This window comes from Hyla sarda, unplaced genomic scaffold (assembly GCF_029499605.1).
Source record: "Hyla sarda isolate aHylSar1 unplaced genomic scaffold, aHylSar1.hap1 scaffold_383, whole genome shotgun sequence".
NCBI lineage: Eukaryota > Metazoa > Chordata > Amphibia > Anura > Hylidae > Hyla > Hyla sarda.
The window spans coordinates 67125-84980 of record NW_026610402.1 but is presented as its reverse complement, the minus strand read 5'-3'; the positions used below and the strand labels follow the sequence as shown (position 1 = coordinate 84980).

General features: G+C 41.1%; 1 protein-coding gene across 5 annotated transcripts in view; it reads right to left on the bottom strand.

The window, feature by feature from the left end:
- Positions 1–398: 398 nt before the first annotated feature.
- SCARA3 (scavenger receptor class A member 3) overlaps positions 399–17856 on the bottom strand; it is a 69433-nt gene continuing 51975 nt past the window's right edge. For all 5 annotated transcript variants that reach the window (XM_056553812.1, XM_056553813.1, XM_056553810.1 and 2 more), the window contains 2 exons: positions 13036–14079; positions 399–2269 (listed from right to left, as the gene is read on the bottom strand). In XM_056553812.1, the coding sequence (XP_056409787.1) occupies positions 1815–2269; positions 13036–14079 (1499 nt within the window). In that variant the 3' untranslated portion in view covers positions 399–1814. The remainder of the gene's footprint in view (positions 2270–13035; positions 14080–17856) is intronic.

Below are 17856 nucleotides of genomic sequence, written 5' to 3'. Positions count from 1 at the left end.
CACCCCGCTATCATTACTGCGCAGAGCGAGTTCGCTCTGCACGTAATGACGGGCAATACAGGGGCCGGAGCATCGTTATGTCACGGCTCCACCCCTCGTGACGTCACGGCCCGCCCCCATCAATACAAGTCTATGGGAGGGGGCGTGGCGGTCGTCACGCCCCCTGTCATAGACTTGCATTAAGGGGACGGGCAGTGATGTCATGAGGGGCGGAGCTATGACGTCACGCTGCTCCGGCCCCTGTATCGCCCGTCATTACGCACAGACGAACTCGCTCTGTGCAGTAATGATAGCGGGGTGCCGGAGCAGCGATCCCCGGGGTCCCCAGCAGCGGGACCCCGGCGATCTGACATCTTATCCCCTATCCTTTGGATAGGGGATAAGATGCCAGGGGCGGAGTATCCCTTTAAGAAATATAAAAAAAAAAAATATTTTACCCTTTAGGGTTTACTCTAAATGGTCAGATGCTGGAGCAGAGTACAATCATATGTATATGAGGACCCAGAACTGTTGTCCAGGTCCTCCATTAATCATTTCTACAGTAGTGGACCTTCTTCAGTGGACTAAGAAGAAGTCGGTTCTAAAGCACTTAGCCAGCAAGTGCAGACATATTTGTCAAGACATTCTAAAAGTGCTCAGAAATGCAAAGTAAGGTAGCAAAAAACCCAAAAGGGAGATAAAAATATAAGCAAAATTCTACTCAAATGCAACTATCTGGGCAAAATGAATAAAATGTTATATGCCTAGTGCAGAACCTCAGGGGTGGAGCATAATTGAACATCTCCTTTTTTATGTTGCTCCACCCCCTAAGAGCCTTCACTATGTTTTTTTCTCTTTAGTAGTTACATGATATGCCAGAACCCTGATAAAATAGAAAAAATACAAACAATACTGGTCCCACCTCAGCTAATGTTCTTCTTCCAGCCCCCACCGATTCTCTTTTAAGCCTGCTTCCGAGACGAGTGCTTGGAACAGGACCTTCCCGCCCGGCCAATCACTGGCCACAGCAGTGTCCTATCTCTTCCAATTATTGTCTGAGTGGGAAGGTCTTGACCTGAGTACTCGTCTTGGAAGGAGGAGGAAGAGATGAGTGGTAAAGGACAGAAAGAAGAAGAAACAGAGCTATGGTAGGAAGTGAAGGTAGATAAGTATAGTTCTTGTTCTATTCTAGCATGGAGTACCCCTTAAAGAGGTACTCCACTACTAGACATCTTATCCCCCTGCAACCTCTTTCAACACCTGGCGTTCTAAACAAATGCCGGGTTCCTGATGTCACGGCCACACCCCCTCCTGATGAAACGCTACACCCCCTCCATTCATGTCTATAGGAGGGGGAGTGTTGGAAACACACCCCCTCCCATAGACATAAATGGAGGGGGCGTCGGTTTGTCGTCAGCATACCACTTTAAGTCACAGAGTACTCCTTTAAGTCACATGTCCTTCAGTAAAGTGTTGCAACGGACAGAACATAAGCGGAATACTTGCTAAGATGCAATTTTTTTTTTAAAGTCTACAGGTACATGTAAAACCGGAGATCTTCTTAACGGGCGGCTTCTGGACAGGTTTGTAGATCCAAGGACCTCGATAGATATTCTGCTGCTGCTGATAATGAACAATATATCTCTACATTTTATATGGTTTTGTAGAATTATCCGGAAGAAGTATTGATAATGTTCCGTCCAGCCTTCTTTCCCGGGCCCCCATGACCGATGTCAGGGTCCTACGTCTAGTGAACGACATCATCCAGTCAACGCTCTACACCATTCATGGGTCATTCGGTGTTTATCAAGTTTTTTTTTCTTTTAGAATTACATTCATTTTGATATGGCAGATTTTCCTTTCGGTCCAGGAGGTCCCGGCAAACCACGAGGACCGGGCAAACCATCTTCTCCTCTCAACCCTATTGGTCCATCTTTCCCTCTTAACCCAGGTAGTCCTGTAATTCCTGGCAATCCTTGCAAGCCTTGTGGTCCTATGTCACCAGGAGGGCCAACAGGTCCAGGGGGACTGGCATCACCTTTAGCTCCTTTTTGACCTTTCGGACCTGGTGGGCCCATACTGCCCTTCTCACCTTTAATTCCTGGGCTTCCTTTTATCCCAATAGAGCCCTTTTCTCCCATAGGTCCAGTTTCACCAATAAGTCCTCTTGGTCCTTGAGGTCCTGGAGGACCTATTTCACCTGTGTCACCTTTTTCTCCTTTCAAACCAATAGGTCCCTTTCCACCTATATCTCCTTTAAACCCTCTTGGTCCTGGAAGTCCTGGGGCACCTGAAAAAATAATTCCACAGTTATAAAGTATTTATTCTTGCTGATTTTCTAAACGTAATGTTTTTATAAAATGTATAATAAACTACTAAAGTGATTGATATGAGTTCATAGGAGCAGTATTATAGTAGTTAAATTCTTGTATATAGGAGCAGTATTATAGTAGTTATATTCTTGTATATAGGAGCAGTATTATAGTAGTTATATTCTTGTATATAGGGGGCAGTATTATAGTAGTTATATTCTTGTATATAGGGGCAGTATTATAGTAGTTATATTCTTGTATATAGGAGCAGTATTATAGTAGTTATATTCTTGTATATAGGAGCAGTATTATAGTAGTTATATTCTTGTATATAGGAGCAGTATTATAGTAGTTATATTCTTGTATATAGGAGCAGTATTATAGTAGTTATATTCTTGTATATAGGAGGCAGTATTATAGTAGTTATATTCTTGTATATAGGAACAGAATTATAGTAGTTATATTCTTGTATATAGGAGACAGTATTATAGTAGATATATTCGTGTATATAGGAGCAGTATTATAGTAGTTATATTCTTGTATATAGGAGGCAGTATTATAGTAGTTATATTCTTGTATATAGGAACAGAATTATAGTAGTTATATTCTTGTATATAGGAGCAGTATTATAGTAGTTATATTCTTGTATATAGGAGCAGTATTATAGTAGTTATATTCTTGTATATAGGAGCAGTATTATAGTAGTTATATTCTTGTATATAGGAGCAGTATTATAGTAGTTATATTCTTGTATATAGGGGGCAGTATTATAGTAGTTATATTCTTGTATATAGGGGCAGTATTATAGTAGTTATATTCTTGTATATAGGAGCAGTATTATAGTAGTTATATTCTTGTATATAGGAGCATTATTATAGTAGTTATATTCTAGTATATAGGAGCAGTATTATAGTAGTTATATTCTTGTATATAGGAGCATTATTATAGTAGTTATATTCTAGTATATAGGAGCAGTATTATAGTAGTTATATTCTTGTATATAGGAGCAGTATTATAGTAGTTATATTCTTGTATATAGGAGCAGTATTATAGTAGTTATATTCTTGTATATAGGAGGCAGTATTATAGTAGTTATATTCTTGTATATAGGAGGCAGTATTATAGTAGGTATATTCTTGCACATAGAAGGCAGTATTATAGTAGTTATATTCTTGTATATAGGAGCAGTATTATAGTAGTTATATTCTTGTATATAGGAGCAGTATTATAGTAGTTATATTCTTGTATATAGGAGCCGTATTATAGTAGTTATATTCTTGTATATAGGAGCAGTATTATAGTAGTTATATTCTTGTATATAGGAGCAGTATTATAGTAGATATATTCTTGTATATAGGAGCAGTATTATAGTGGTTATATTCTTGTATATAGGGGCAGTATTATATTAGTTATATTCTTGTATATAGGAGCAGTATTATAGTAGTTATATTCTTGTATATAGGATCAGTATTATTGTAGTTATATTCTTGTATATAGGAGCAGTATTATAGTAGTTATATTCTTGTATATAGGAGCAGTATTATAGTAGTTATATTCTTGTATATAGGAGCAGTATTATAGTAGTTATATTCTTGTATATAGAAGGAAGTATTATAGTAGTTATATTCTTGTACAAAGGAGCAGTATTATAGTAGTTATATTCTTGTATATAGGAGCAGTATTATAGTAGTTATATTCTTGTATATAGGAGCAGTATTATAGTAGTTATATTCTTGTATATAGGAGACAGTATTATAGTAGTTATATTCTTGTATATAGGAGCAGTATTATAGTAGTTATATTCTTGTATATAGAAGGAAGTATTATAGTAGTTATATTCTTGTATATAGGAGTAGTATTATAGTAGTTATATTCTTGTATATAGGAGCAGTATTATAGTAGATATATTCTTGTATATAGGAGCAGTATTATAGTAGTTATATTCTTGTATATAGGAGTAGTATTATAGTAGTTATATTCTTGTATATAGGAGCAGTATTATAGTAGTTATATTCTTGTATATAGGAGCAGTATTATAGTAGTTATATTCTTGTATATAGGAGTAGTATTATAGTAGTTATATTCTTGTATATAGGAGCAGTATTATAGTAGTTATATTCTTGTATATAGGAGCAGTATTATAGTAGTTATATTCTTGTATATAGGAGCAGTATTATAGTAGTTATATTCTTGTACAAAGGAGGCAGTATTATAGTAGTTATAAATCACAAGCGGTGCACAGAAGCGAGCAGCCGGCACAACTACCCCTAAATTCCTACGATCGCACTCTCAGCTAGTGCAGCGAAAATGAAAGACGCCCTGAGCTCGAGCTCCACAGTTCCCTTAACAGTGCTGGCAGGCACTGTGACCCTTCGGGTTCCAAGTCCCTAATGACAAGACATCTTCGTATCAAACATATGTAGAAAGTAGGGACGTCACTCACCGGGGTACTGTGCCGATAATTCTTTATTTCTTTAAGGTGCAAAGACAGACAAGGTGCACGGACGTTTCCAAGGACTCAGCTAATCAGAGTAAGACTGGGTGACAGCTGTTGCGCGTGCGCATTCACGCTTCTTCAGACCCTGTCTGTTCCGTGCTGCATCACCTTTTTGAAGCTACTCTCTGGTGACGTGCACAGAACAGGTGCAAACTACTTAATCAAGAACATATATGTTAAAACATTAAAAACATAAATCAACTGACTTTCTTTATCAAAAGGACACTCTGCAATAAATAGTACCAGAAGGTATATCATAAAAAGACACTGTAATCGACTCTTTCATTCAGCCCCAAGTTTCCAGCAGCATTCAATTTAATTAACCATTTAGCTTCCGCTTGAAGTAAAATTTTTCTTTTATCTGTGTTTTCTTTGCTGCGGATCACTTCTAGCCCCTGAAAGAGTAAATCTTTACAGTTCCCTCCATGTACAGAATTCATGTGTTCAATAAAACGGGGAGCACCCCCGTGGCCTGCACCCTTGCCAATTTATATGTTGCAGCTTTTGAGTATAGGCATATCTTTACAGCTAACAATCCCTTCTTGAAGTCCGTCCGGTGCTACCTCAGGTTTGTGGACGATGTGTTCATCGCCTGGGATGGCACCGAGACGGACTTCGGGGACTTTGTAAAATTTCTGAACGAAACAAACAAAATGAATTTACGCTTCACTTACAAAGTCGATGCCAAGCAGATCGAGTTCCTCGATGTGTTGGTAGAGATTAACGGAGGTGATATACAGACGTCAGGGTACAGAAAGCCCACTGCCTCCAATTCTCTCCTTCAGTACACCAGCTACCACCCCGAACATGTAAAGACTGCTTTGCCCTATGGCCAATTTTTGCGGCTAAGACGAATAAATAGTTCTGATGAGAAATTTTTGGTACAGGCTGGTGAGCTGAAGGAGAGATTGGGGGCACGAGGGTACCCAGAAAAGATCCTTGAGAAGGCATTAAATCGAGCATTTGCACAAGATAGAAAAACTCTATTAGATAACAGCTCGAAGAGTAGGAAATGGAAAAAAACATATTTAAAGTCGCAAAGCACCACTCTACCCCGTTTCTCTTTTTCATTTAAATTCAGCCCCTTAGAAAAAATTATAAGAACAGCTATTCATAACAATTGGTCTCTGATTAAAAACGATACAGACTTAGGAAAACTGGTTCATGAAAAACCTTTGATAGCTTTCAAACGGAGTAAAAACTTAAAAGATGTTGTAACCAGTAGCAACTTTCATTCCAAAACGAACACCTCAGACTGGCTGTCAAGAATCGGCCCCACGGGCAACCACAAATGCGGGACTTGCATTTGGTGTCCCCATATTAAGACAGGAAAGTCTACGGTGATAGGCGGTGAAGAAATCTATATTAAAAATCTTATTACCTGTAGAACACAATGGGTTATTTATGCTATGGTTTGCCCGTGTGGCCGCTTCTACATCGGCAGCACTAAACGTGCATTGAACACACGTTTTAGGGAACATGTGTATTCAGTTAGATCTAAAAAAGGTGCTCCCCGTTTTATTGAACACATGAATTCTGTACATGGAGGGAACTGTAAAGATTTACTCTTTCAGGGGCTAGAAGTGATCCGCAGCAAAGAAAACACAGATAAAAGAAAAATTTTACTTCAAGTAGAAGCTAAATGGTTAATTAAATTGAATGCTGCTGGAAACTTGGGGCTGAATGAAAGAGTCGATTACAGTGTCTTTTTATGATATACCTTCTGGTACTATTTATTGCAGAGTGTCCTTTTGATAAAGAAAGTCAGTTGATTTATGTTTTTAATGTTTTAACATATATGTTCTTGATTAAGTAGTTTGCACCTGTTCTGTGCACGTCACCAGAGAGTAGCTTCAAAAAGGTGATGCAGCACGGAACAGACAGGGTCTGAAGAAGCGTGAATGCGCACGCGCAACAGCTGTCACCCAGTCTTACTCTGATTAGCTGAGTCCTTGGAAACGTCCGTGCACCTTGTCTGTCTTTGCACCTTAAAGAAATAAAGAATTATCGGCACAGTACCCCGGTGAGTGACGTCCCTACTTTCTACATATGTTTGATTATAGTAGTTATATTCTTGTATATAGGAGCAGTATTATAGTAGTTATATTCTTGTACAAAGGAGGCAGTATTATAGTAGTTATATTCTTGTATATAGGAGGCAGTATTATAGTAGTTATATTCTTGTACAAAGGAGGCAGTATTATAGTAGTTATATTCTTGTATAAAGGAGCAGTATTATAGTAGTTATATTCTTGTATATAGGGGCAGTATTATAGTAGTTATATTCTTGTATATAGGAGCAGTATTATAGTAGTTATATTCTTGTATAAAGGAGCAGTATTATAGTAGTTATATTCTTGTACAAAGGAGGCAGTATTATAGTAGTTATATTCTTGTATATAGGAGGCAGTATTATAGTAGTTATATTCTTGTATATAGGACCAGTATTATAGTAGTTATATTCTTGTATATAGGAGCAGTATTATAGTAGTTATATTCTTGTATATAGGAGCAGTATTATAGTAGTTATATTCTTGTATATAGGAGCAGTATTATAGTAGATATATTCTTGTATATAGGAGCAGTATTATAGTAGTTATATTCTTGTATATAGGAGCAGTATTATAGTAGTTATATTCTTGTATATAGGAGCAGTATTATAGTAGTTATATTCTTGTATATAGGAGGCAGTATTATAGTAGTTATATTCTTGTATATAGGAGCAGTATTATAGTAGTTATATTCTTGTATATAGGAGCAGTATTATAGTAGTTATATTCTTGTATATAGGAGCAGTATTATAGTAGTTATATTCTTGTATATAGGAGCAGTATTATGGTAGTTATATTCTTGTATATAGGAGCAGTATTATAGTAGTTATATTCTTGTATATAGGAGCAGTATTATAGTAGTTATATTCTTGTATATAGGAGGCAGTATTATAGTAGTTATATTCTTGTATATAGGAGCAGTATTATAGTAGTTATATTCTTGTATATAGGCGCAGTATTATAGTAGTTATATTCTTGTATATAGGAGCAGTATTATAGTAGTTATATTCTTGTATATAGGAGGCAGTATTATAGTAGTTATATTCTTGTATATAGGAGCAGTATTATAGTAGTTATATTCTTGTATATAGGAGCAGTATTATAGTAGTTATATTCTTGTATATAGGAGGCAGTATTATAGTAGTTATATTCTTGTATATAGGAGCAGTATTATAGTAGTTATATTCTTGTATATAGGAGCAGTATTATAGTAGTTATATTCTTGTACATAGGAGCAGTATTATAGTAGTTATATTCTTGTACAAAGGAGGCAGTATTATAGTAGTTATATTCTTGTATATAGGAGGCAGTATTATAGTAGTTATATTCTTGTACAAAGGAGGCAGTATTATAGTAGTTATATTCTTGTACAAAGGAGGCAGTATTGTAGTACTTGTTTTCCTACATTTCATTTATTTAAGTATTCCTTATACAATGGAAACTCTCCTTCCGTTTGTTCCTGACTGTGTGCGGTGATGTCAGACTTGGAAGTGGTGGATCCCACCAGCGGAGGATGTCAGGCGGTGAAACACGTTTACGACTTGTGCAGTCTGGTTCTTAGTCACCCGACGCGTTTTATGAGGGACCTGCTGAGCTTCTCACTGTTTTCCTCACAAATCTCCAGCTTTCTGCCCCAAACAGTAATGTCAATGGTCATTTCCTGTATGTCGCAACTCCTCGAACTTTTGCAATTGAAATAGGGGAAAACATCATAAATCTTATTTATTTACTATCCAAAAAATGTAAAAAAACAAGCAGTGTGAGCAACAAATATAACTGCTGTAAGGCTGGGGGTTCACATCAGGTTTTTGCCATATACTGTTTTCAATCCGTTTTTTAAAGAAAACCATATGGCAAAAAAATGGATGGAACAGTATGGAAAAAGTTAACTGTTTTTAAAAGTGCATACAGTTCCGTCAGTTTTATAGAAAAAAAAAACCCATACGTTTTTGAAACTTTGTCCATTTTTAATGGGAGGGGTCTTGGGTGGGGACTTTAGGATTCAAATGCGCATGTGCAAAGTAAAAACGTGTACGTTTGTCCCGTATGGAACCGTCTACATGTGCGTTTCCCATTGACGTCCATGTTAAAAATAAACGTATGCGGTTGCAGTACGGTTTTTAAACCGGAGACAAAATCGTGGTCAACGTCAATGGAAAAAGCACATGTATACGGTTCTATAAGGGAAAAACGTATACATTTTTACTTTGCACATGCGCATTTGAATCCTAAAGTCCCCACCCAAGACCCCTCCCATTAAAAATGACGGCACTATATGCACTTTTAAAAACAGTATACTGTAAAAAACGCATACGGTTTACTTTTTTTCCATACTGTTCCATCCGTTTTTTTGCCATACGGTTTTCTTTAGAAAAATGGATTGAAAACAGTATGTCAAAAACGTAGTGTGAACCCAGCCTTAGTCCTATTCTTAGAACCTCTGTTTCCTAAATACAGTGCCTCCAGCTGTTTGAAAACTACAACTCCCAGCATGCCCGGACAGCCATAGGCTGTAGTTTTGAAATTTTTGAATTGGTTACATTTCTACACAGCACACTTTGTTGGTTAAAATGTCATTTATTTTTTTGTAATTTTTATTTATTTAAAGTAATATGCTAAACGGGGTACTTGATGGAGACCAATTTATTTTTTATTTATTTTTAAATCAACTGGTGCCAGAATGTTAAACAGATTTGTAAATTACTTATATTAAAAAAATCTTAATCCTTCCAGTACTTATCAGCTGCTGTATGCTCCAGAGGAAGTTTTTTTTTTTTTTTAAGTTTCTTTCCAGTCTGACCACTGTGCTGTATTAGATAAGTGATGATCACCAACACGGGGAATGCAAGAGGTCTCTGGCCACCATCTTAACTGATCGGGATTACCAAACAGCACAGCGAAGGGCCTGATCAGACCCCTCAAACCCTCGGTGCTAGTTATTTTTACTAGATCTGGCCATTATTCTGATCATTCGTGCAGGAATGGTGCAAGGATTTTTGCCACCTTAGTCGAAAGGTAATTTTTCTGCCCCTTGACCCCACCCATTGGCTCTGCCCTTTGACAAATCCCACCTTACTACTGGGTTGACACACTGTAACAAACCTCATCCTCATGTAATCTCCTTACTACTGGGTTGACACACTGTAACAAACCTCCTCCTCATGTAATCTCCTTACTACTGCGGTGACACACTGTAACAAACCTCCTCCTCATGTAATCTCCTTACTACTGGGGTGACACACAAACCTCCTCCTCACGGATTTATGAAGGTGCTCGTGATGCCAGGATGCTGGACGGACCTGGCTGGCCTGGGAGGTTTTACTGCTCTCCTCCAGCAGACTGAAGAATACAGATTATTATGGTACCAGTGTGGGGTGCGAGGGTCGTGCTGGTCAGGACAGGTGCTTCGGATTAGCGACGGGTGCTTTGGATGCTGGCTATTAAAGGGGTACTCGGCGCCTAGACATCTTATCCTCCATCCAAAGAATAGGGGATAAAATGCCTGATCGCGGGGTTCCCGCCATTAAAATCAGTCTCCGGAGCGTGTAACGTCTGATTACTGTTGATCACTGGGCCGGAGCGTTGTGAGGTCACGGCTCCGCCCCCCGTGTGACATCACGCCCCGCCTCCTCAATGCAAGCCTATGGGAGGTTTGCATTGAGGGGCGGGGCATGACGTCACACGGGGGTGGAGCCGTGACGTCACGCTCTTTCGCTCGCGTGGTCGGGGATCCAAAGCCTCCAGCGTTGCCGGAAGCCATTGAGGTGGGTGCACTAGCCGAGATCCCGGGGGTCCCCAGCGGCGGGACCCCCGTGATCAGGCATCTTATCCCCTATCCTTTGGATAGGGGATTAGATGTCTAAGCACCGGAGTACCCCTTTAACTTTCTTGCAGTGGCCAGAGTGGCACCCCATCAATAGAACACTCTAGGTGGCTGCCTATTTTACCTATCAGACCCCTCAAACCCTCGGCGCTAGTTATTTTCACTAGATTTTGCCATTACTCTGATCATCCTTGCAGGACTGGTGCAAGGATTTTTGCCACCTTAGTCGAAATTTAATTTTTCCAAAGGATAGGGGATAAGATGCCTGATCGCGGGGGGGTCCTGCGGCTGGGGACCCCCGTGATCTTGCATGCCGCACCCCGTTAAAATCAGTCCCTGGAGCGTGTTCGCTCCGGGTCTGATTACTGTCGATCACGGGGCCTGAGCGTTGTGACATCACGGCTCCACCCCCGTGTGACATAACGCCCCGCCCCCTCAATGCAAGCCTATGGGAGGGGGCGTGGCGGAGGGGAAAACTGTTCGGCTATTTACAGTACGTATGACAAGACTTGCTCTCTGTGTGTATTTTATCTACTTTGTGGCTTCATCTCACCTCTTCCGGTTTTTGCTATGTGAGATCCTACCCTTAAAGGGGTACTCCGGTGGAAAACATTTTTTTTTATATCAACTGGTGCCAGAAAGTTAAACAGATTTGTAAATGAGTTCTATAAAAAAAAATCTTAATCCTTCCAGTACTTATCAGCTGCTGTTATGATCCACAGGAAGTTCTTTTCTTTTTGAATCTCCTTTCTGTCTGACCACAGTGCTCTCTGCTGACACCTCTGTCCATTTTAGGAACTGTCCAGAGCAGGAGAGGTTTTCTATGGGGATTTGCTCCTACCCTGGACAGTTCCTAAAAGGGACAGAGGTGTCAGCAGAGAGCACTGTGGTCAGGCAGAAAGGAAATTCAAAAAGAAAATAACTTCCTGTGGATCATAACAGCAGCTGATAAGTACTGGAAAGATTAAGATTTTTTTTAATAGAAGTAATTTACAAATCTGTTTAACTTTCTGGCACCAGTTGATTAAAAAAAAAAAATTGTTTTCCAGTGGAGTACCCCTTTAAGTACCCCTTTAAGGGAACTGTGTCATCAGATGCAACAATGGAAAATCACTATTTTCTACTGTGTCTATCCTTATGACAACTATAATTCCCCTATCCCACCCTGATGAAGGTAGTCGTATGCACGGTTGAAACCCGTAGGAAGCTCCTGCAGATATCTTGCTTGGAGGAGAAGCCGGTGTCATGACACTATTGTAGAGGACATTACCAGAGAACTTCCAGAGCTCTGTACGGACTAACAGCAGAGACCACTGATGGACCTGGACCTTGTACTGTTGCTACATGTGATTATCATGGACTCTGAGTGGAAGGTGAGCAGGTGTGTATATAGTCTGTACAGATAGCAAGCACCTATCTCATAGATTGTTAGTCTTGCTGGACAACAACCTGACACAGTGTTGCAGCTATACTCTGGTAAGGATTATAGTAGTCGTAAGGATAGACATAGTGGTCCGTAGTTGTCTTTGAGCACAGCAGAAGCATTACTATATATTTGTGTGATTTCAGAATGAATAACCCCTAGTTGTTATTTTCCAGTGAAATCTGCAAAAAAACAGCCACGTAAAAATAAAGGCAATTTTTTCCCCCATAGATTAGGGATTAAAGGGGTACACCACCCCTAGACATTTTATCCCCTGTCTGATCTCCGATCTCCCTGCAGCAGCCGGCGTTCATTTAGAAAGCTGTGGCACCAGAGGCTCGTTATGTCATGGCCACGCCCCCTCAGTACAAGTCTATGCATTGAGGGGGAGGGCGTGACGTCACGATGGGGGCGTGGCTGTGATGCCAGCACTGCACCGTTAGCCATCAGGCACGGAGCAAAGTTCGCTTCATGCACCGGATGACTTTGGTGCTGCAGCAGAGATCGCGGGAGTCCCGATCAGCATCTTATCCTCTATCCTTTGGATAGGAGATAAGATGTCTAGGGGTGGTGTACCCCTTTAAATGGGATTTGAATGTGGATAGACACCGTGTACTGTTTGTTTGTGTGGCAGTAACCCCTCGTTGGAGGACTGGGTTGTGTTATGTCTTGTGGTTGACGGACCTCATGTCATATCCAGGAGGTGACACCTTAATGTGAAGAAGAGGGACAGAAGGAGTTATGTATACAGTACATGGGATCAGTCTTTAGTTAGTGGTGTCCTCACTCTATATCTGACACTAAGTGACAAACACTGTTCCTGGGGGGCAGGCTTTAGCTTACAGAGAGCCCCCCCATCTTTAATAAAGAATAGCTACAAAAATTCACGACACATTTTAAGTGTCTGAAAAGTGGCCCATTAAGTAGAAGTAAAACCTTTTCACGCTTACCTTGCACAATGGTGACTTTCTGGAGGAATTCGCTATGTTTCACATCCACCACTTTCATTTCTTCCATGATCATGGAAAGGTTCCTGACGTCAAAATCGAGGCGGGCGTTCATGAGGCTGAACCTCTCCCTCAGGAGATCGGTGGCCCCTTGCATGAGGCTAACGGACTTGTTAAGGTAGTATAATTCCTCTGCGTGAGAATTGAACCCGTGAGTACACGAGAGCCGCACGTCGTCCAGATACTTCAGCATGCTGTGCACGTGGTTGTCCGTGGCGTTGATATTGGTGAATATAGTCCCGATTTCGGTTTCGTGAGAAAACATTCTGCCTTCTAGGCTCTCGAAGCGTTCGACGGTCCTGTTTTGCGTGTATTTGGAATGATACTGGAGATCCTGCATGTTCTCCTCGTGGTCGTCAAGGAAAGAAGTGATATTGTCCAACTGTAGCTGAAGGCCCATGACTTGTAGGACCAGATCGTGCATGACCTCTGTGTTCATGGTGATACGTTGGGCCGTAGCCGTGATGCTGCTTTGGATGTTCCTAACCAGGTCCATGGTTTTGACAGACGTGGTTTTAAATCCACCAAAAACTTTGCTGTAATTTTGCCAGTCGTTAACAATTTTTTGTAAGGTCAATGTTTCCTCGTCGGTCTTCCTCTGGATCACTTGTATCCAGTCCGAGGTTTGCCCGACAGTAAAATTGATCTGCTGGATGGCGGCTGTGATATCGTACCTCTCCTGGACCAAATTTTTCACCGAGGCTTCCAGCTCGGCCGCGGCGGCTTGCCATCCCTTCACCTGAGACAAGAAAAGTCCTAATGTCTGATTGATTTGCCGGAGGGAGAAATTGCTCCGGTCTATCTGGTTGTCCATTTTGCCGTTGGCAGCTATGAGGAGCTGGTGAGTTTGGGACGTTTTGTCCAGTTGTATATCTTGGGCCAAGAGCATCTTCTGGATCTCCTCCAGCTCCCCCTGAAGCTTGCTGATCTCTTGTCCCAAATAGGTGGCGTCATGGCAGTACGAGCAATTTCCAATAGATTTCATGTCTAAATATCCAAAAAAAACAGAATTAACAAAATTTGTTGCTATTCATGGAACCAGTAACGAGATGATCATCTAATAATCACAAATTAAAATCTAACACATTTTTTTCCAGTCTTAGTGAATGTATTTAAAGGGGTAGTCCAGTGGTGAAAAATGTATCCCCTATCTTAAAGGGGTACGCCCGTTGAAAACTTTTTTTTTTTTTTTTTTAATCAACTGGTGCCAGAAAGTTAAACAGATTTGTAAATCACTTCTATTAAAAAATCTTAATCCTTCCAGTACTTTTTAGGGGCAGTATACTAAAGAGAAATCCAAAAAGAAATGCATTTCCTGTGATGTCCTGACTCTCTGCTGACCTCTGCTGTCCATTTTAGGAACTGTCCAGAGAAGAAGAAAATCCCCATAGCAAACATATGCTTCTCTGGACCGTTACCTAAAATGGACAGCAGAGGTCAGCAGAGAGCACTGTGGTCAGGACCTCACAGGAAATGCATTTCTTTTTGGATTTCTCTTTAGTATACAGCCCCTAAAAAGTACTGGAAGGATTAAGATTATTTTAATAGAAGTGATTTACAAATCTGTTTAACTTTCTGGCACCAGTTGATAAAAAAAAAAAAAAAAAGTTTTCCACGGAAGTACCCCTTTAAGGATAGGGGATAAGTTTCCGACCGCTGGGGCCCCCGTGATCTCTCTGTACGGGGCCCCGGCTCGCTGGTCAGATAGCGGGTATCGAACACCGCATGAAGCAGCGGCCGACACGCCACCTCAATACATCGCTATGGCAAAGCCGGAGATTGACGAACGCAGCGCTCCGGCTCTGTCCTAGAGTTGTATTGAGGGGGCGCTTCAGCACACCCCCTTCCCTCGAGCTGTCAGGGCCCCGTACAGGAGATTGCAGGTGGCCCCAGCGGTCGGACCCGCATGATCTGAAATGTATCCCCTATCCTTAGGATAGGGGATAAGTTTTTCCACCACTGGACTACTCCATTAAAGGGGTATTCCAGTGATTTTTTTCTATATCAACTGGCTCCAGAAAGTTAAACAGATTTGTAAATTACTTCTATTAAAAAAAAATCTTAATCCTCCCAGTCCTTATCAGCTGCTGAAGTTTAGTTGTTCTTTTCTTTCTGACCACAGTGCTCTCGGCTGACACCTCTGTCTGTCTTAGGAACTGTCCAGAGCAGGAGAGATTTGCTATGGGGATTTGCTCCTACTCTGGACAGTTCCTGACATGGACAGAGGTGTCAGCAGAGAGCACCGTGGCCAGACAGAAAATAAAAAAAACTCAACTTCAGCTGCTGATAAGTACTGGTAGGATTAGGATTTTTTAATAGAAGTAATTTACAAACCTGATTAACTTTCTGGAGCCAGTTGATTTGAAAAAAAAAAAAAAAAATAGTTTATCACCGGAGTACCCCTTTAAGTCTCGTCCTTGAGTATGGTGAAGTCCCCGTAAATGCCCACAAACGACTATTTTACAGATATATTTTACATTTATTATGAACAGGGGTCAAGTCCTGGGAAAAAAAAGTGTGGGAATGTGGGAACTCACCCAAGATTTTGACTTAAAGGGGTACTCCGCCCCTAGACATCTCATCCCCTATCCAAAGGACAGGGGATAAGTTGTCTGATCGCGGGGGTCCTGCCGCTGGGGACCCCCATGATCTCCCTGCTGCACCCGGCATTCGTTCAGAGCATCGGGTGCAGCGCCGTCACAGACACGCCCCCTCAATGCAAGTCTATGGATGGGGCCATAATGTCACGAGTCTCCGGCGCTGCACCCGACGCTCTAAACAAACGCCGGGTGCAGCAGGGAGATCATGGGGGTCCCCATCGGCAGGACCCCCGCGATTAGACATCTTATCCCCTGTCCTTTGGATAGGGGATGAGATGTCTAGGGGCGGAGTACCCCTTTAAAAGAGTTATCCAGGAAAAACTTTTTTTATATATCAACTGGCTCCAGAAAGTCAAACAGATGTGTAAATCACTTCTATTAAAAAATCTTAATCCTTTCAGTACTTATGTGCTTCTGAAGTTAAGGTTGTTCTTTTCTGTCTAAGTGCTCTCTGATGACACCTGTCTCAGGAACCGCCCAGTTTAGAAGAAAATCCCCATAGCAAACCTCTTCTAAACTGGGCGGTTCCCGAGACACGTGTCTTCAGAGAGCACTTAGACAGAAAAGAACAACCTTAACTTCAGAAGCTCATAAGTACTGAAAGGATTAAGATTTTTTAATAGAAGTGATTTACACATCTGTTTGACTTTCTGGAGCCAGTTGATATATAACAAAAAGTGTTTTTCCTGGAATACCCCTTTAAGCCTCTGTAAGCAGAGAGTATATAAGAAAGTCCCCTGATCTCTGCGTCCTCCCTGCACTCGCAGCAGTTTTTGGCGCTCTCTCCTCTGTAATTGTTTCTTTATGACCCATAATGGTATAATTGGATATTTTTCCTGTAATTGGTTAAGACTCTCATTATCTCCGGACTTTCCGCAGCCAATAACAGCTCCCAAATAACTTCACCGGGTCACAGGATGTGGGATGTAATGGGTGAGATCGTCATCCCTGGAGAGAGTCCCACACACTGCGCTAGAACTTCCCCGCCGTAATACCGGATCGGTCACCCAGATTTCCTACAGCTCTGCCTCGTCTCGCAACTCGGGTCGCCACCTTTCTTGACAAAAAATACCGGCCATGCTAATTTACATAATTAATTATATATGCGTGACATCACAGGATATACATATGCGGGGGAAATTTTGTCCTATTCTGACCCCTATAACTTTTTTAATTTCTTCTTATACAGCCTTATGAGGGTTAATTTTTTGCGCCCCGATCTGTAGTTTTAACGTTACCATTTTTGTTTTGATCGCTTTTGTTTATTAAATTTGGAAGTTGCAGTTAGTTACTAACTACAACTCCCAGCATGCCCTGATACAGCCTGTGGCTCAGCAGATGCCCCAAATGAAAACTACAACTCCCAGCATGCCCTGATACAGCCTGTGGCTCAGCAGATGCCCCAAATGAAAACTACAACTCCCAGCATGTTGGACTATATAGTAGTATATAGTATAGATCAGTGTTTCCCAACCAGGAGTGCCTCCAGCTGTTGCAAAACTACAACTCCCAACATGTTGGACTATATAGTAGTATATATTATAGGTCAGTGTTTCCCAACCAGGTGTGCCTCCAGCTGTTGCAATACTACAACTCCCAACATGTTGGACTATATAGTAGTATATAGTCTAGGTCAGTGTTTCCCAACCAGGGGTGCCTCCAGCTGTTGCAATTAGTGATGTCGCGAACATAAAATTTTCGGTTCGCGAAAGGCGAACGCAAACTTCGGCAAATGTTCACGAACCGGCGAATGGGCAGGCGAATTTTAAAACCCACAAGGACTCTTTCTGGCCACAATAGTGATTTAAAAGTTGTTTCAAGGGGACTAATACCTGGACTGTGGCGTGTCGGAGCGGGATCCACGGCAAAACTCCCATGGAAAATTACATAGTTGATGCCGAGTCTGGTTTTCATCCATAAAGGGCATAAATCACCTATTATTCCTAAATGGTTTGGAATAACATGCTTTAGCCCCCTTCAGGCAGCACATAGAGCCCCCCTTTAGGCAGCACATATTTAGATCCCCTTTAGGCAGCACATATTTTAGGCAGGTATTTTTTTTATTTGAACAACTGTCACACCAAATGTGATTTGCACTAGTGTGACAATGAGCAGAAAAGGTTGCCAGCGGAGTTCCCCTTTTATGCAATCGTCCCCAATCAGG